We start from the raw sequence: 20,155 nt of genomic DNA, 5'->3' as shown, positions 1-20,155 counted from the left end.
TGCCATGGACGGGGACTTTCAATGATGGGGGACTACTGCTGGTTCCAATGAGACAACGTACAAACGGAAAAAGTCAACATCCTATTTCCCTAAAGCAATGGGACTTTACATTTTATCTTTTATTAACAATTACATTATGGCTAATTTCGATTGTTACGAGTATCTGATATTTAGTTTCTGCAGTTTTTTGAGTGTTTCTGTAGTTTTATTAGTACTACATTTCTTTACAGAGATAAATTGTAATTTTCCCTTATCTTACAGTTTTCAGATATAACTATTACCACTTGTTATCAGTGTGTATCTAATAAGTGTGACATAATAGAGAAAATCTGATTTTTTCACTGAATTCGTCATCCCCAAATTAGGGAAAAAACAATTTCACATGTCAGATGCAGAGAATTTTTTTTTACTTGGTTGAGCAGTGTTATTAATGTGCCAACATGTGGAAGCCCAGATAGAGGATAACAAATAACATCACATGTGGTAGAGCAGAGGGATGTCACACGGCATCTCTTCCTATTGATGATGGCTTCACCTTGGTAACATCTTCTGTGATGATGTATGAGATACACCAGAGAGTGTGGGGAGGAGACTAGTCAGATCTCTGGGCTGGTAACACAGTGACATGATGTGAGGGGAGAGCAGGAGTATAATAGAGGCTGTTGACTCCTGATGTATGAGATACACCAGAGAGTGTGGGGAGGAGACTGGTCAGATGTCTGGGCTGGTAACACACAGTGACATGATGTGAGGGGAGAGCAGGAGTATAATAGGAGGCTGTTGACTCCTGATGTATGAGATACACCAGAGAGTGTGGGGAGGAGACTGGTCAGATCTCTGGGCTGGTAACACAGTGACATGATGTGAGGGGAGAGCAGGAGTATAATAGAGGCTGTTGACTCCTGATGTATGAGATACACCAGAGAGTGTGAGGAGGAGACTGGTCAGATCTCTGGGCTGGTAACACACAGTGACATGATGTGAGGGGAGAGCAGGAGTATAATAGGGGCTGTTGACTCCTGATGTATGAGATACACCAGAGAGTGTGGGGAGGAGACTGGTCAGATCTCTGGGATGGTAACACACAGTGACATGATGTGAGGGGGAAAGCGGGTAGTATAATAGGGACTGATGACTCCTGATGTATGAGATACACCAGAGAGTGTGGGGAGGAGAATAGTCAGATCTCTGGGCTGGTAACACACAGTGACATGATGTGAGGAGGAGAGCAGAAGTATAATAGGGGCTGATGGCTCCTGATGTATGAGATAAACCAGAGAGTGTGGGGAGGAGACCGGTCAGATCTCTGGGCTGGTAACACACAGTGACAAGATGTGAGGAGGAGAGCAGGAGTATAATAGGGGCTGATGGCTACTGAATTAACCACTCAGAATATACTTTGTGCATATTAGCCTGTATTGACAGAGGAGGGTGTAGAATAAGAGATTACTGTATGGACAGAACAAGGAGAAGATGTGGACTCTGTACTTAGTGATTATTACTCACCTGTGCTGATGATACCTGTAGGGATTTTTTCCTCCTTACACTGCTGATCACCCCTCACATACGTCTCTTCCTCCTCTTTAATGTCTTCTAACTTTATATCATTCACTAGCAACTCTTCCTCTTCTGCCTTAATATTAATCAGAACTTCACCCTAAATAACACGTAAAACAACAAATGCTTTATTGATGCCGAACATTATTTATTCAGAGAAATCAGGAGACTATCAAAGCAACAAACTAAAAGGTTTTTTTAGTATCCTGCACCTTGTAAAGAGATAATAATATAGTAAGATTGAAAAAAATCAGTCTATTTCAATTACAGGTTGAATATCCCTTATCCAAAATGCTTGGGACCAGAGGTATTTTGGATATCGGATTTTTCCGTATTTTGGAATAATTGCATACAATAATGAGATATCATGGCGATGAGACCTAAGTCTAAGCACAGAATGTATTTATGTTACATATACACCTTATACACACAGCCTGAAGGTAATTTTAGCCAATATTTTTTGTAACTTTGTGCATTGAACAAAGTGTATCTACATTCACACAATTCAGTTATGTTTCATATACACCTTATACACACAGCCTGAAGGTCATTTAATACAATATTTTTAATAACTTTGTGTATTAAACAAAGGTTGTGTACATTGAGCCATCAGAAAACAAAGGTTTCACTATCTCACTCAAAAAAGTCCGTATTTCGGAATATTCCGTATTTCGGAATATTTGGATATGGGTTACTCAACCTGTATTCATCTGGCAATCAGCCTATAGATACATGTGTGACTGGAGGTGCCCCTGGGATTTGAATACAATGTACTCTCAAAAATGTATTTGATGCATTTTATTAGTTAAACATAACCTTTAATTGTTACCTATTTGTTAAAAAAAGAAGGAAACACCTATTGTATTGTATAGTCACCACCCTGTGGATGACTATGAACCCTGAAGAAGAAAAAGTGATAATCACTAAATTCAATGGAGAAAACCTTAATTGGTTTTGTGATGAAAAATTGGATTTTAATACCTACCAGTAAATCCTTTTCTCATAGTCCATATGGGATACTGGGGTCACTTAATATGATGGGTTATAGATGGGGTCCAAAGGAGCTGGTGCACTTTAAATTTCTTCAACTGGGTGTACTGGCTCCTCCCCTCTATGGACATACTTGAGAGACGGAACAGAACAATGGTTGGTAACAAACAGCAACAGCTGAAAAGGTAAACTTTTCAAAAAGAAAAACCTGCAAACACGTCCCTTATGGACTACGAGAAAAGGATTTCTCTAACATCCATAAGGGATACTGGGGTCACTTAATAAGATGGACATGTCCCAAAGCTTCCAGAACGGGCGGGAATGTGCGGAGACGTCTGCAGCACCGCCTTCCCAAACTGGGTATCCTCTTTGGCCAGGGAATCAAACCTGTAGAACTTCACAAAGGTGTTCTTACCCGACCAGGTAGCAGCTTGGCATAGTTGCAAGGCCGAGACACCACGGGCAGCCGCCCAGGAAGACCCCACTGATCTCGTAGAGTGGGCCTTCAGAGACTTAGGAACAGGAAAGGCTGCCGACACATAGGCCTGTTGGATAGTAAGCTTAATCCAATGAGCAATGGACTGATTAGAAGCAAGACAACCCTGTTTCTGCGCATCATAGAGCACAAACAAGGAATCCGTTTTTCTGACCCAAGCCGAGCGCTTGACATAGATCTTCAAGGCACGCACAGCATCCAAAGCCTCCGGAGGAGCAGAAGCATCAGAACTGGATGGAACCACAATAGGTTGATTCAGCTGAAACGCGGAGACAACCTTCGGCAGGAACTGCTGTCTCATCTGGAGCTCCGCTCTGTCCTTGTAAAAGACCAAGTAGGCACTTTTACACGATAAGCCCCCCAATTCTGAGACACGTCGAGAAGAAGCCAGGGCCAGTAACATCCCCGTCTTACACGTGAGGTACTTGTCTTCTACCCTCATCAGAGGTTCAAATAGGAGGACTGTAGAAATGCCAACACCACATCCAAATCCCAGGGTGCCGTAGGCGGCACAAAGGGAGGTTGTATGTGGAGAACTCCTTGCAAGAAGGTCTGAACTTCAGGCAACACTGCCAATTTCTTCTGGAAGAAAATGGAGAGGGATGAAATCTGGGACCTTAATGGAATCCAGACGTAAGCCCTTATCCACACCAGCCTGTAGGAAACGTTCCAAGTGAAATACTGCAGGCGGATACATGTGTTCCTCGCACGAAGAGACATATATCTTCCAGATATGATTATAGTGTTTTGACGTCACAGGTTTTCTGGCCTGAAACCATGGTAGAAATAACCTTCTTGGAAAGGCCCTTGTGAGCTTGCATGTTCCGCTCAACTTCCATGCCGTCAAACGAAGCCATCATGTCTATTTGTGGGCACATGTCTATTTGTGGGCAACCCCACCGGTCGATGATCTGCTGGAACACCAGATGGGGGAGTGGGGACTCCACCAGGTGGAGATTGTGATGTCTCAGGAAGTCCACCTCCCAGTTGTCCACACCCGGAATGAAGATTGCTGACATGGCTCTTGCATTTCTTTCCACCCAGAGGAGTATCGTTGATACCTCTCGCATGCAGGCTCTGCTTTTTGTACCTCCTTGTCGATTGATATACGCCACGGCCATGGCGTTGTCCGACAAACTGGATCGCTTGATGCTTGAGTAGAGGAGAGGCCTGAAGCAGGGCATTCTAGATCGCCCGAAGTTCCAGAATGTTGATCGGAAGCAGGGCTTCGTGGGCTGACCACCTGCCCTGGAACTAAGCCCCTTGGGTGACTGCTCCCCATCCTCTCTGACTCACATCTGTAGTAAGGAGGATCCAATCCTGAAACTTCGACCTTCCAGCAGGTTTGAGGACTGTAGCCACCACAGGAGGGAAATCCTGGCCTGCGGTGACAGCCGTATTATCCGGTGCATCTGAAGATGTGAGCCAGACCACTTGCTCAGGAGATCCAATTGAAATGTTCTGTCATGGAACCTTCCATACTGGATCGCCTCGTATGAGGCTACCATTTTCCCCAACAATCTTGTGCAAAGATGGATGGATATCAGAGTAGGCCGTAGAACCATTCGGACCATCTCCTGGAGTGTTCTTGCTTTATCCTCTGGAAGGAACACCTTCTGACCCACAATAACCACAAACATTCCCGGGAACAGGAGCCGCTGAGTAGGCTCCAGGTGGGACTTCTGTCACAGCATGGGTGAATCCTCAATTTACAGAAGCTGAATAGTGTGGTCTAAATGGAGCAATAAAAGCTCCCTGAATCTCACTTTTATCAAGCAATCACCCAGGTAAGGGACAATATTGACCCCCTGGACCCAGAGCTGGAACATCATCTCCGCCATCACATTCGTGAAAACCCTCGGAGCTGTGGACAGGCCGAAAAGTAGCGCCTGGAACTGGTAGTGATCGTTCAGCAGGGCAAACCGCAGGTAAGCCTAGTGAGGCGGCCAAATCGGGATATGGAGATAGGCGTCTTTTATATCCACCGAGACCATGAACTCCCGTTCTTCAGGACCCGCAATCACTGCTCGCAATGATTCCATCTTGAACTTGAAAACCTTTAGGTAAGGGTTCAAGGATTTTAGATTCAGAAAGGCCTTACAGAACAGTCCGGTTTCGGTACCATGAACAGGTTGGAGTAGTAACCCTTTCCCTGTTGTTGTAGTGGCACTGGACCAACTTTAGGAAGGCCTGTTGCAGCGTAACTCGTGTATCCTCCAAAACCGGTAAGCTTGATTTGAAAAATTGTTGGGGAGGAGCGCTGTCGAATTCCAGCTTGTAGCCCTGAGAAATTAGGTCTCTTACCCAGGCATCCTGGCAGGAGCTTTCCCAGATGCGGCTGAAGTGACGCAGTCGAGATCCCACCTCGAGATCCCCTCTGGGTGGGTGATCACCGCCATGATGAGGCTTTAGTGGAAGCTGAACTGGTGCTATGTTCCTGAGAACCTGCGGCTGCTGGTTTTCTTGTCTTGCCTCTGGTGCCTCTCGTTGCACTGGAGGCACCTCTGGCCCTAGAGCTAAATCTGGTAGTCCGAAAGGACTGGATAGACGGCCCGGGTAGGAACGTCTAGCGGGGCCCCAGAGGGGAGAAACGTGGATTTCCCCGCAGTAACCCTAGAAATCCACGTATCCAACTCAACACCGAATAGCCACTCCCCTGAGTAGGGAAGAGACTCCACACTATGCTTGGAATCTGCGTCCGCTATCCACTGATGCAGCCACAAAGCTCTGCGCACCAACACTGCCATGGCAGTAGCCCTAGTATTAATAGCGCCTATCTCCTTGAGAGAATCACATAGGACGCATGCAGTGTCTTGGATGTGTTTTATAAAGGTCACCGTAGTAACCAGAAGCATATCCCCCCCGCAAGACCCTCTTGAATTTGCATCGCCCATGTAGGAATGGCATGTGCCATCCAGCAACCCGCAAGCACAGGTCTTTGTGATGCGCCAGCCGCTGTGTAAATAGACTTTAGTGTAGTCTCTATTTTTCTATCCCCGGGGTCCTTTAATGTAAAGGAGCCCGGAGCTGGCAGTGCCACTTTTTTGATAGACGGGATACTGATACGTCCACGGCTGGGGGTTCTTCCCAATTTTTCCTACCTTCTGGGGCAAATGGGAAAGTGTGCAAAAACCTTTTTGTCACCTGATATTTTTTATCAGGATTTTTCTAGGCTTGCTTTAACATGTCATCTAGTTCCGGAGAATCAAGGAAAGTGACAGAGTTTTTTCTGTGCCAAGAAAAATGACTGCGGTGCTGCAGCGTCTTCTAAAGGGATTTTTAATACATCCCTGATAGCCAGTATGAAAGGCTCAATACCCTGTGCAGAAGTTGAATCCTCCATAGTAGGATCTAATACCTTCCCCTTCCTCCTGTACCTGCACACAGCAGCTACATGCACACACATATAGTCACAATGTACAATGCAGAAATTATGACATGCAATAAAACTGCACTGGACTATCAATACAAAGTAATACTCAGAATAGCTATATAATTAGTGGATATATCAATGCACAGTAAAGACTGGATGTATATCACAGGGTACTTGTACTATATAACCCTGACCAAATGCACTGTTTCCTAAATAACACTGTCAGCAGACATGTAGAATTCTTAAGTGTCTTGTAAAATGCACATCGCTGACATGCAGGCGGCTTTACAAAGGAGGATTTGCCCAAACAGTCCCAGGAACAGTGTAGCTGAGAGAAATGGCGCCCAGACACTGACTGGGAGTGAGGTAGAGAGATATATGTAGCTCCAGGGCGGGAACATTACTATAAATGGTGCCCTGGGGCTGGGGGAGGGGCTACAGGTCCAAGCCTTATCCCCCTGCTGGACCTCACCACTGGTACTATGGGCTGTAATAAAAACGGTTTTTATGAGGTAAAAACCGACCTGTGCCCTTGCCATGGTGGTTTAGTGGAGTCCCTGCTCGACCACAGTGTCCACGCCAGCGCGCGCGGCCCACCTCCCACCGGATCGCGATTTCAGAGGGACTCGCCTAGGGGACCCACTTACCTCCTACCTGAGTGCGGCCACGCGATCCAGGAGAACTTCAGCGAGTGTGTGACTAACGGTGAGCAAACCGGAGCCTCTGCTGTAAGTACCCGGCAACCAGGGCGCAGGAGTATACAGCGCCGCTGGGGGAGGTGATGGAGCTGCAGCAGGAGATGTCAGACTGACATCTATCACTGCTGCAGCCCTTGAAGTCTTCTATCTTCGCTTAAAAAGTTCTCTCAGGGCTCCTGGAGCAGCACACCTGTTGTATGCCTGCTTACTGCATGGCACCAACTACAAAACTGAGCTCCTGTGCACGGAGGCAGGGTTATAGATGCACCTTGGGAAGAAGGTCAAAGCTTTGGGCCTGTTGGTGCCTCGGATCAAGATCCTACTCTACACCCCAATGTCATTCCCTGTGGAGCCCAGTGTACCCCGTAGCAGAAATTGAAATTACAATGGATACACAAAAGCATTTGCCCACACCTGTTAATTACTGAATTCAGGTGTTTCAATCAGACCCGTTGCCACAGGTGTATAAAATCAAGCGCCTAGCCATGCAGTCTCCATTTGCAAACACTTATGATACAAAATGGGTCGTTCTGAAGAGCTCAGTGACTTCCAGCGTGGTACTGTGATAGGAGGCCACCTTTAAAATAAGATTTTACTTACCGATAAATCTATTTCTCGTAGTCCGTAGTGGATGCTGGGGACTCCGTCAGGACCATGGGGATTAGCGGCTCCGCAGGAGACAGGGCACAAAAATAAAGCTTTAGGATCAGGTGGTGTGCACTGGCTCCTCCCCCTATGACCCTCCTCCAAGCCTCAGTTAGGATACTGTGCCCGGACGAGCGTACACAATAAGGAAGGATTTTGAATCCCGGGTAAGACTCATACCAGCCACACCAATCACACCGTACAACTTGTGATCTGAACCCAGTTAACAGTATGACAACGTAGGAGCCTCTGAACAGACGGCTCACAACAATAACAACCCGATTTTTTTGTAACAATAACTATGTACAAGTATTGCAGACAATCCGCACTTGGGATGGGCGCCCAGCATCCACTACGGACTACGAGAAATAGATTTATCGGTAAGTAAAATCTTATTTTCTCTAACGTCCTAGTGGATGCTGGGGACTCCGTCAGGACCATGGGGATTATACCAAAGCTCCCAAACGGGCGGGAGAGTGCGGATGACTCTGCAGCACCGAATGAGAGAACTCCAGGTCCTCTTTAGCCAGGGTATCAAATTTGTAGAATTTTACAAACGTGTTCTCCCCCCGACCACGTAGTTGCTCGGCAGAGTTGTAATGCCGAGACCCCTCGGGCAGCCGCCCAGGATGAGCCCACCTTCCTTGTGGAATGGGCATTTACATATTTTGGCTGTGGCAGGCCTGCCACATAATGTGCAAGCTGAATTGTACTACACATCCAACTAGCAATCGTCTGCTTAGAAGCAAGAGCACCCAGTTTGTTGGGTGCATACAGGATAACAGCAAGTCAGTTTTCCTGACTCCAGCCGTCCTGGAAACCGATATTTTCAGGGCCCTGACAACATCTAGCAACTTGGAGTCCTCCAAGTCCCTAGTAGCCGCAGGTACCACAATAAGCTGGTTCAGGTGAAACGCTGACACCACCTTAGGGAGAAACTGGGGACGAGTCCGCAGCTCTGCCCTGTCCGAATGGACAATCAGATATGGGCTTTTGTGAGACAAAGCCGCCAATTCTGACACTCGCCTGGCCGAGGCCAGGGCCAACATCATGGTCACTTTCCATGTGAGATATTTCAAATCCACAGATTTGAGCGGTTTAAACCAATGTGATTTGAGGAATCCCAGCACTACGTTGAGATCCCACAGTGCCACTGGAGGCACAAAAGGGGGTTGTATATGCAGTACTCCCTTGACAAACTTCTGGACTTCAGGAACTGAAGCCAATTCTTTCTGGAAGAAAATCGACAGGGCCGAAATTTGAACCTTAATGGACCCCAATCTGAGGCCCATAGACACTCCTGTTTACAGGAAATGCAGGAATCGACCGAGTTGAAATTTCTTCGTGGAGCCTTCCTGGCCTCACACCACGCAACATATTTTCACCACATGTGGTGATAATGTTGTGCGGTCACGTCCTTCCTGGCTTTGACCATGGTAGGAAAGACCTCTTCCGGAATGCCTTTTTCCCTTAGGATCCGGCGTTCAACCGCCATGCCGTCAAACGCAGCCGCGGTAAGTCTTGGAACAGACATGGTACGTGCTGAAGCAAGTCCCTTCTTAGCGGCAGAGGTCATGAGTCCTCTGTGAGTATCTCTTGAAGTTCCGGGTACCAAGTCCTTCTTGGCCAATCCGGAGCCACGAGTACAGTTCTTACTCCTCTACGTCTTATAATTCTCAATACCTTGGGTATGAGAAGCAGAGGAGGAAACACATACACCGACTGGTACGCCCACGGTGTTACCAGAACGTCCACAGCTATTGCCTGAAAGTCTCTTGACCTGGCGCAATACCTGTCCAGTTTTTTGTTCAGGCTGGACGCCATCATGTACACCTTTGGTCTTTCCCAACGGTTCACAATCATGTGGAAAACTTCCCGATGAAGTCCCCACTCTCCCGGGTGGAGGTCGTGCCTGCTGAGGAAGTCTGCTTCCCAGTTGTCCACTCCCGGAATGAACACTGCTGACAGTGCTATCACATGATTTTCCGCCCAGCGAAAAATCCTTGCAGTTTTTGCCATTGCCCTCCTGCTTCTTGTGCCGCCCTGTCTGTTTACGTGGGCGACTGCCGTGATGTTGTCCCACTGGATCAATACCGGCTGACCTTGAAGCAGAGGTCTTGTTAAGCTTAGAGCATCATAAATTGCCCTTAGCTCCAGTATATTTATGTGGAGAAAAGTCTCCAGACTTGATCACACTCCCTGGAAATTTTTTCCCTGTGTGACTGCTCCCCAGCCTCTCAGGCTGGCCTCCGTGGTCACCAGCATCCAATCCTGAATGCCGAATCTGCGGCCCTCTAGAAGATGAGCACTCTGTAACCACCACAGGAGAGACACCCTTGTCCTTGGAGATAGGGTTATCCGCCGATGCATCTGAAGATGCGATCCGGACCATTTGTCCAGCAGATACCACTGAAAAGTTCTTGCGTGGAATCTGCCGAATGGAATCGCTTCGTAATAAGCCACCATTTTTCCCAGGACTCTTGTGCAATGATGCACTGACACTTTTCCTGGTTTTAGGAGGTTCCTGACTAGCTCGGATAACTCCCTGGCTTTCTCCTCCGGGAGAAACACCTTTTTCTGGACTGTGTCCAGAATCATCCCTAGGAACAGCAGACGTGTCGTCGGAAACAACTGCGGTTTTGGAATATTTAGAATCCACCCGTGCTGTCGTAGAACTACTTGAGATAGTGCTACTCCGACCTCCAACTGTTCTCTGGACCTTGCTCTTATCAGGAGGTCGTCCATTTTCTTCGAAGAAGAATCATCATTTCGGGCATTACCTTGGTAAAGACCCGGAGTGCCGTGGACAATCCAAACGGCAGCGTCTGAAACTGATAGTGACAGTTCTGTACCACGAACCTGAGATACCCTTGGTGAGAAGGGCAAATTGGGACATGGAGGTAAGCATCCCTGATGTCCCGGGACACCATATAGTCCCCTTCTTCCTGGTTCGCTATCACTGCTCTGAGTGACTCCATCTTGATTTGAACCTTTGTAAGTGTTCAAATTTTTTTAGATTTAGAATAGGTCTCACCGAGCCTTCTGGTTTCAGTACCACAATATAGTGTGGAATAATACCCCTTTCCTTGTTGTAGGAGGGGTACTTTGATTATCACCTGCTGGGAATACAGCTTGTGAGTTGTTTCCAATACTGGCTCCCTGTCGGAGGGAGACGTTGGTAAAGCAGACTTCAGGAACCTGCGAGGGGAAACGTCTCGACTTTCCAATCTGTACCCCTGGGATACTACTTGTAGGATCCAGGGGTCCTGTACGGCTCCAGCGTCATGCTGAGAACTTGGCAGAAGCGGTGGAAGGCTTCTGTTCCTGGGAATGGGCTGCCTGCTGCAGTCTTCTTCCCTTTCCTCTATCCCTGGGCAGATATGCTTATGGGGACGAAAGGACTGAGGCTGAAAAGACGGTGTCTTTTTCTGCATAGATGTGACTTAGGGTAAAAACGGTGGATTTCCCAGCAGTTGCCGTGGCCACCAGGTCCGATGGACCGACCCCAAATAACTCCTCCCCTTTATACGGCAATACATCTTTGTGCCGTTTGGAATCTGCATCACCTGACCACTGTCGTGTCCATAAACATCTTATTGGCAGATACGGACATCGCACTTACTCTTGATGCCAGAGTGCAAATATCCCTCTGTGCATCTCGCATATATAGAAATGCATTTTTTAAATGCTCTATAGTAAATAAAATACTGTCCCTGTCAAGGGTATCAATATTTTCAGTCAGGGAATCCGACCAAGCCACCCCCGCGCTGCACATCCAGGCTGAGGCGATCGCTGGTCGCAGTATAACACCAGTATGTGTGTATATACTTTTTAGGATATTTTCCAGCCTCCTATCAGCTGGCTCCTTGAGGGCGGCCGTATCTGGAGACGGTACCGCCACTTGTTTTGATAAGCGTGTGAGCGCCTTATCCACCCTAAGGGGTGTTTCCCAACGCGCCCTAACTTCTGGCGGGAAAGGGTATACCGCCAATAATTTTCTATCGGGGGAACCCCGCGCCTCATCACACACTTCATTTAATTTATCTGATTCAGGAAAAACTATAGGTAGTTTTTCCACACCCCACATAATACCCTTTTTTGTGGTACTTGTAGTATCAGAAATATGTAACACCTCCTTCATTGCCCTTAACAAGTAACGTGTGGCCCTAAAGGAAAATACGTTTGTTTCTTCACCGTCGACACTGGAGTCAGTGTCCGTGTCGACCGACTGAGGTAAAATGGGCATTATAACGTCCCTGACGGTGTTTTAGACGCCTGGACAGATACTAATATGTTTGCCGGCCGTCTCATGTCGTCAATCGACTTGCAGCGTGTTGACATTATCACGTAATTCCTTAAATAAGCCATCTATTCCGGTGTCGACTCCCTAGAGAGTGACATCACCATTACAGGCAATTTGCTCCGCCTCCCAACATCGTCCTCATACATGTCGACACACACGTACCGACACACAGCACACACACAGGGAATGCTCTGATAGAGGACAGGACCCACTAGCCCTTTGGGGAGACAGAGGGAGAGTTTGCCAGCACACACCAAAAACGCTATAATTATACAGGGACAACCTTTATATAAGTGCTTTTCCCTTATAGCATTTTAATATATGTAGTCATATCGCCAAATCAGTGCCCCCCCTCTCTGTTTTAACCCTGTTTCTGTAGTGCAGTGCAGGGGAGAGCCTGGGAGCCTTCCCACCAGCATTTCTGTGAGGGAAAATGGCGCTGTGTGCTGAGGAGAATAGGCCCCGCCCCCTTTTCGGCGGGCTTCTTCTCCCGTTTTTCTGAGACCTGGCAGGGGTTAAATACATCCATATAGCCCCCAGGGGCTATATGTGATGTATTTTTAGCCATAAAAAAGGTATTATACATTGCTGCCCAGGGCGCCCCCCCAGCGCCCTGCACCCTCCGTGACCGCTGTGTGAAGTGTGCTGACAACAATGGCGCACAGCTGCAGTGCTGTGCGCTACCTCAGGAAGACTGAAAAGTCTTCTGCCGCCTGCTTCTGGACCTCTTCCATCTTCGGCATCTGCAAGGGGGGTTGGCGGCGCGGCTCCGGGACGAACCCCAGGGTGAGACCTGTGTTCCGACTCCCTCTGGAGCTAATGGTGTCCAGTAGCCTAAGAAGCCAATCCATCCTGCACGCAGGTGAGTTCACTTCTCTCCCCTAAGTCCCTCGATGCAGTGAGCCTGTTGCCAGCAGGACTCACTGAAAATAAAAAACCTAAAAACTTTTTCTAAGCAGCTCTTTAGGAGAGCCACCTAGATTGCACCCTGCTCGGACGGGCACAAAAACCTAACTGAGGCTTGGAGGAGGGTCATAGGGGGAGGAGCCAGTGCACACCACCTGATCCTAAAGCTTTATTTTTGTGCCCTGTCTCCTGCGGAGCCGCTAATCCCCATGGTCCTGACGGAGTCCCCAGCATCCACTAGGACGTTAGAGAAAATAAGATGGTTTGTGAAATTTAATCTCCGCTGGATATTCCACGGTCACCTGTAAGTGATATTATTAGAAAGTGGAAGCATTTAGGAACAACAGCAACTCAGCCACGAAGCGGAAGACTACGTAAGATCAAGAACAGGTTCAACAACTGCTAAGGTGCATGGTGCGTAAAAGTCGCCAACGCTCTGCTGATTCATGAATGAAAAGTTCTGAACTGCCACTGGCATTAATGCAAGCACAAAAACTGTGCGGCAGGAGCTTAATGGAATGGGTTTCCATGGCCGAGCAGCTACATGCAAGCCTCACATCACCAAGTCCAATGCCAAGCGTGGGATGGAGTGGTGTAAAGCACACGACACTGGACTGTGGAGCAGTGGAAACGTGGTCTGTGGAGTGATGAATCACGCTTCTCTGTATGGCAGTCAGATGGGCGAGTCTGGGTGTGGTGGATGCTGGGAGAACGTTACCTGCCTGACTGCATTATGCCAGCTGTGAAGTTTGGTGGAGGAGGGATAATGGTATGGGGCTGTTTTTCAGGGTTTTAACTAGGTCCCTTATCTCCAGCGAAGGGCAATCTTAATGCTTCCGCATACCAAGACATTTTGGACAATGCTTTGCTTCCAACTTTGTGGCAACAGTTTTGGGAAGGCCCTTTTCTATCCCAACAAGACTGCCCCAGTGCACAAAGCAAGGACTATAAAGACATGGTTTGATAAGTTTGGTGTGCAAAAACTTGACTAGCCCACACAGAGCCCTGACCTCAAACCCATCGAGCACCTTTGGGATGAACTGGAACAGAGATTGCGAGCCAGGCCTTCTCCTCCAACGCCTGACCTCATAAATGCTCTACAGAATGAATGGGTGCAAATTCCCACAGAAACACTCCAAGATCTTGTGGAAAGCCTTTCAAGAAGAGTGGTAGCTGTTATAGGTGCAAAAGGGGGACCAACTCCATATTAAAGTATATGTATGTGAATATAATGTCATTACAGTCCGTTGGGGTAGTAAGGCATCCGAATACTTTTGTCCATAACGCTACATATAGAATTAAAATCAATACCAACCATAACTTTGTCAAAATGAAGAAAATAACTTGAATATTCGCATGAATTGTGTGGCAACATTTAAAATTAGGGCACTAGTACTGCAGGTAGAGAATGGCCATACCCCTGACATTTCAATGAGTAACCTGTGGGGGTGCTAACAGCACTGGTTGAGAACAACCGATATAGTGAAAAGTTACTTTGGCATGCTGGTATTTGATGAGACTCAAATCCCACCTACCTGATCCTCCTGTGGGACACTGTGATTCTCCTCTGTATGATCCTGGGAATAAAGAGGACGGGGACATCTCTCTGGAGTATTCCTGTTACTTGCCCCATCTGTAGGAGACACACAGTGACTGAGTACATTGTATATATGTGATTATCAGATGATGTGTATCTAGGTGGCCCCATAGCTGATCTCTCCATTACACTACATGACAGTCTCCTCTTACCCAGTGATGTGAGGGGCCGGTGATTCTCCATCATCACGTCCTTGTACAGACCCCTGTGTTCCTCTATATACTCCCACTCCTGCACGGAGACATAGACAGTGACATCCTGACACCTTATAGGAACCTGACACACACAATGATACAGTCATCACCCAGACACGTCCCCTGGTGTTACTGTATAATGTCCCATTCCCAGCAGTCATCACCCAGAGACATCCCCCGGCGTTACTGTATAATGTCCCATTCCCAGCAGTCACCTCTCCAGTCATCACCCAGATACATCCCCTGGTGTTACTGTCAAATGCCCCATTCCCAGCAGTCACCTCTCCAGTCACCAGCTGAATGATCTTGTTGGTGAGCTCCAGGATCTTCTGGTTATTGTGTCTCTCATGTATCAGTGAGTGAGGTAGAGGCACAGCTGAAGGGTGGCAGATGGTCACCAGAAGTCTTTTTCACTACTACATATTATGAGATATAAAAAAATATATATATATATATATATAAAAAGAGGATTACAGTGGGTGCAGGGGTGGGAGGAGATAAGAGGGCACATGGGTGGGGAGTGATAACGGGCACAGGGGAGGGCAGAGTACATAGGGGCATAAACATGGGGGGAGAATAACTGGGAGTATAGGGGATGGAGCAGTCAACTTAGACATTGGGAGAGTGTTACAGGGGGGCACAGGGGCGGGAGGGGGAGTACACAGGGGAACAGGAATTAAATAGACACGTGGGAAGAATAACTGGGGGCACAGGGGTGGGAGGAGCAAAAAAAAAAAATAGAGCATAGGGGGCAAGGTGGGGGGGTAAGACGGGGCAAAGGGGTGCTGGAGAGAGCATAAAGGGGGAACAGAGGTCACAGCATTGGGGGAAAGGATAACTGGTGGGCACAGGGGTGAGTGAGGGGATAACTGGGGAAAGTATAACAGGATGCACAGGGGTGGGGGAAGAAATAACAGGGGGCACAGGGCAGCAGCAGGCGGTACAGGGGCTAGGACCTGGCGGTGTCACACACAGCGATGTCTCCCTGTCACCCGTCACCCGGACGCAGAGGGCGGAGACCAGAGGGGAGGAGCGCGGGGACCTCACATCCGGTGCAGAGCGGAAGTCGGGTGGAACAAAGTGACCGGAAGTCGAACGCACAGGCCGGAAGTCGGGGGATTAAGACGCTTCGGCTGCGGGTGAGAGGAGAAGTGTGGGCCCGGGAGCCCCTGGGGGTGAGTCCGCACGGGGAGAGGTACAGTGAGGCACTTGCAGCTGGGATAGAGCAGGGACATGGCTGATGCTGGCTCATGTCACCATTATCCGGCACCATGGGGCTATGAAGTAGGGATTTAGGGCTGTGACCCCGATCACATGACCTAGGACTGACCCCCCCCCCCTCCTGCCTTACCACCCCATGTCCTCATATCACCCACCTCAGCCTCATTATATACTCTCCAACATTTTACACATAAAAATCGCTAAAAAAAAAACACCAAAACATTAAAATAGGGGGCGTGGCCACATATGAAGGGTGACGCCCCTTTTCCTATACTTTCAATAGAATTTTGGAGAGCCAAAAATCAGTACAGACCATAAAAAAAAGTACTGTACCTGCTAAAAATCTATTCACAGCTATAGCTTGTATTAGTTGTGCATAACGATATCACATTATTCAATTCTGCTATTTTTATCATCATTTAACTGGGTAATATTGGGTGCATTTTTGGGGGCACTACCTTCTCCGCACTGTTTAATCAAATCTGAACCTTTTCTTTTTCGGGGTCACTCTCTCGTCCCATGACTATCAGTGGCATTCTGCAATGCATATGGTAACAGAACGCTACTCCATTTAGGGACAGCAGAAGTACCACTCTATCCTTTACTTCTGAGCCAATGTCTGTTTCTGATCACTCTCTCATTCTATTCTGTAATTCGATGTCGAGACAGATGATTGAACAGCAGAAGTGATAGGAAATCCAGACCTGGCTCCTTTTTCTAAAATTTTTTTGTATAAGCCTATAAAAAATACACTTCAAGACGCATACCACTGAGCAACATCCTTTAATACAACTGCAATCTCACTGTAATAAATGTAGGCACATATCTGTTTAAATAATTTTTCTATACACAAGTCTTGCAGGCATCTGTGTGCTCAGATTGATGGCGTGTGTCAGATACTTATTTACCTACGGTCAGACTGCACTGGGTATGCCCAACCACGTCTGATCTTGGAAGCTATGCACTGCAGGGCCTGGTCAGTACCTGGATGGGAGACCACCAGGGAATACTAGATACCGTAGGTATTTTATTCTTTCACACAAACTGAATTCTGAGACGCTCAGACAATGCAAAGAATATAGATCTAATTACACAATGAATTCAAATTCTTTACAGAATAATAGTGCACGTACAGGTACGTCAGTACAATTGAAATCTATACGTAAGCCCTACAGGTGTCAGTGTGCTCAGATTGATGGTGTGTATCAGAACCCTTGTACTCTGCGACCCTCGGATACGGTATAGATTACAGACGGAATTGGAATACTAGATTACACTGAGCCCAAGTGAGTGACTTATTCCCATAAGCATTTCCCAATCTAGGGAGACATAGGCATTTTTGATAAATAAGGGAATACATATTTTCGCCTAGAAATACAGCATTTGTGCATTTATTAACACATAGTAGCGTCTGCTCCCCTCCTTTTTAAGTATATTTCAATAAAAGTTAAATTTTAACATATTCACATTATCATTTTCATAAGCGTGCCCTGGAAAAGACATATAGTTGCTTTTTTCTTATGTCCTCTCAAAAGACCACACCCTCCTTAAGAGGTTGATAGCATCTGCATAGAGTTGGTAGAGAAGGCCAAAGGACCAGCTAAAGGAAGACATGTATAGGGAGAAGAGAATGAAGCCAGGGACAGACCATTGGGGCACCCCGATGGGAAGGGAAGATGCAAGGGAGCTGGGTGTAAATACAGGGAAGGAGCAGTTGGACAGGTAGGAGGTCATCATGAGAGATCTGAGTTGCAAAGCCCAATGCAGTGGAGGGTTTGTAGGAGGAACGGGGGGATCAAACGGTGTCAGATGCTGCTGTGATGTCATAAGAATATTAGAGAAATGCCACAGGACAGCATGCTCATTCTGTGTCCTGCACACTGGCTGCATGTTTCTCTTATATAAGGTAAACTTGCTCATTTGTCCCTGACGAAAGTTTACATGAACAGTGAAACATTGGAATAACTTTTCCTAATTATGGAGTTAGATACATAAAAAAAAAAATTATATATATATATATATATATATATATATATATATATATATATATTTCATTCTAGCACCCTGCACCTCTCATAACTTGTGTAGTTCCTCTTTCCAGCCTTGGGTGTCGCTCTCTGCTCCGGATGCTTCTAGCACATGCTGATCTATATTTCAGTGCTGAGATACAGACTGGAGTCTGCTAGAAGCACCAGAGCAGAGTGTGACACTCCAGGCAGAAAGGAGGAACGGGTTGTGAGAGGTGCAGGGTGCGAGAATGAACACTATATATAAAATTATATTATATTAGTGGTGAGAGGGCTTGTCGCATCACAATTGTCCACATTCTGGTGGATTCAGCTCCCTCCAAGGGAGAAGAGAACAAGGCCTGCACATTCTACACCTCCTGCAGTGGAGATTTAGAACTCTGGGTTTTCTGAGTTGTGCAGCTGCAACTGGAGAAACAGAGGTCCAGGTTTTCCAGCTCATCCAGAGACAGCAGGAGGTCCGGTGCAGGGGAAGAGTATAAAATTCCCATTCACCCACTACACAGTGCACTGACGCCTATTCGTGGCCAGCGAGTAGGATGCAGTTTGATAGTGCCAGGGACTGATGACATTGGCTATGCCAGGAGAACATGGCGGACTGATGATTAAGCACGGGGAGTGCTAGGACTTTTTAGAATTGTTTGCTTAATTTTCCAGTTATGTGCTGTACCTGTGTGACCAGTCCTAACCCTGTATATCAGGGCTGGCCAAATCAGGGAACCTCACCTCCTATACATATAACCTAATACCTTCCTCTCACTGTGGCCACTATGGAATAACCCCAATTTCCCCCAGGCTTGACCACCTTGGCTTTTTCTAATTGGACCCAACAGAATGATCTATTTTATTACTAATCTCACCTCTGACGACATATAAATGAGATTTGGTTTCCCCAATCATATTCCTGTCAGTACTTTCAACAGAAACTTTTTTTTTTATAGCTAATAGGCTATATGGGTAATCCCCGGCCAACACGATCCATCTCCCCTAGTTCCAATGTTCCTTATATAAAGGTCTAAATTCCTCTTTATAACCGTCGGTACTGAAGCAGGGATTCTGCTGGTTTGTTGAACAGTCTCTGGTATAGACTAACACCTGTCATGCTGTACTTAGATTCCCAGTCTCTTACTTCTACTCCACAATATTCCAGACAGGCAGAACCTATAATCACCCGTATTCTCCACAGAGCACAGGTCAATAGTAATCATCTCCAGCCAAATACTACTTTAACTCCAGGAGGTGATCATCAGATAATGTAGGCATTCCCAACCTCTGTCCTCAAGGCACACTATCAGTCCAGGTTCCAGCTGAAGTCTGGAAATCTTTAAAGTCTACGCTGTTAGTGTGTCTTGAGGACCCAGGTTGGGAATTCCTGAGTAAATGTTTCTCATATTGTGTATATATTCATATATTTCTCCATGCAGGAGTGGGAGTATATAGAGGAAACAAGGATCTGTTCGAGGGCACGATGGAGAATCACTGGCCCCTCACATCACCGGGTAAGAGGGGACATTGATGTAATATACAGGGGACAGCAGTGGTGGGGGCCACCTATATACACACACATCACCCGATCAACTTCTAAACATTTTTTCTCTTTCATCCGTATTGGGGGACACTGCTGTACCTTGGGATATAGTGGGCAGTAGTGGTGGAACAGGGCACAACTATACTACAGACTTATTGGTCTCTGACTTCTGCCCCTCTTGCCCTCTCCTGGAAGTACTGTACCATGGAGTAGGCCACTGTTGTTGGGCTTCTAGGCTACTGGACACCATTAGCTCCAGAGGGATCGAACACAGGCCCAGCCTCGGTCGTCCGGTCCCGGAGCCGCGCCGCCGTCCCCTTTGCAGAGCCAGAAGCAAGAAGAACATCCTGGAAATCGGCGGCTGAAGACTCCGGTCTTCATTAAGGTAGCGCACAGCACTGCAGCTGTGCGCCATTGCTCCCTATGCACACCACATACTCCGGTCACTGATGGGTGCAGGGCGCTGGGGGGGGGCGCCCTGGGCTGCAATTAGAGTACCTTAAATTGGCAAAACAACACATAATATAGTCTAATAAACTATATATGTGTAAAAATCCCCTGCCATCATAATAATAAAAGAGCGGGAGAAGCCCACCGAAAAAGGGGCGGGGCTATCTCCC

At 47.2% G+C, this 20,155-nt stretch overlaps 2 protein-coding genes and 1 pseudogene across 3 annotated transcripts in view; 2 read left to right on the top strand and 1 right to left on the bottom strand.

Moving 5' to 3' along the window:
* Window positions 1-15,881, bottom strand: part of LOC134983933 (gastrula zinc finger protein XlCGF26.1-like) — a 41,344-nt gene extending 25,463 nt beyond the window's left edge. Inside the window, exons 1-5 of one of the 2 annotated variants that reach the window (XM_063949540.1) lie at window positions 15,716-15,881; window positions 15,041-15,175; window positions 14,718-14,796; window positions 14,504-14,601; window positions 1,507-1,657 (exon numbers count right to left, since the gene is read on the bottom strand). In XM_063949540.1, the coding sequence (XP_063805610.1) occupies window positions 1,507-1,657; window positions 14,504-14,601; window positions 14,718-14,751 (283 nt within the window). In that variant the 5' untranslated portion in view covers window positions 14,752-14,796; window positions 15,041-15,175; window positions 15,716-15,881. The remainder of the gene's footprint in view (window positions 1-1,506; window positions 1,658-14,503; window positions 14,602-14,717; window positions 14,797-15,040; window positions 15,176-15,715) is intronic. The other variant, XM_063949541.1, reaches the window with a different exon arrangement.
* LOC134984009 (uncharacterized) overlaps window positions 1-20,155 on the top strand; it is a 202,211-nt gene that overhangs the window by 106,464 nt on the left and 75,592 nt on the right. The window lies entirely within an intron of this gene.
* Window positions 16,887-17,005, top strand: LOC134984018 (5S ribosomal RNA; annotated as a pseudogene).

This window comes from Pseudophryne corroboree (assembly GCF_028390025.1).
Source record: "Pseudophryne corroboree isolate aPseCor3 chromosome 3 unlocalized genomic scaffold, aPseCor3.hap2 SUPER_3_unloc_3, whole genome shotgun sequence".
In the NCBI taxonomy this organism is placed as follows: Eukaryota; Metazoa; Chordata; class Amphibia; order Anura; family Myobatrachidae; genus Pseudophryne; species Pseudophryne corroboree.
The sequence above is the reverse complement of the archived record's forward strand: the minus strand, read 5'-3'. Positions and strand labels throughout refer to the sequence as shown.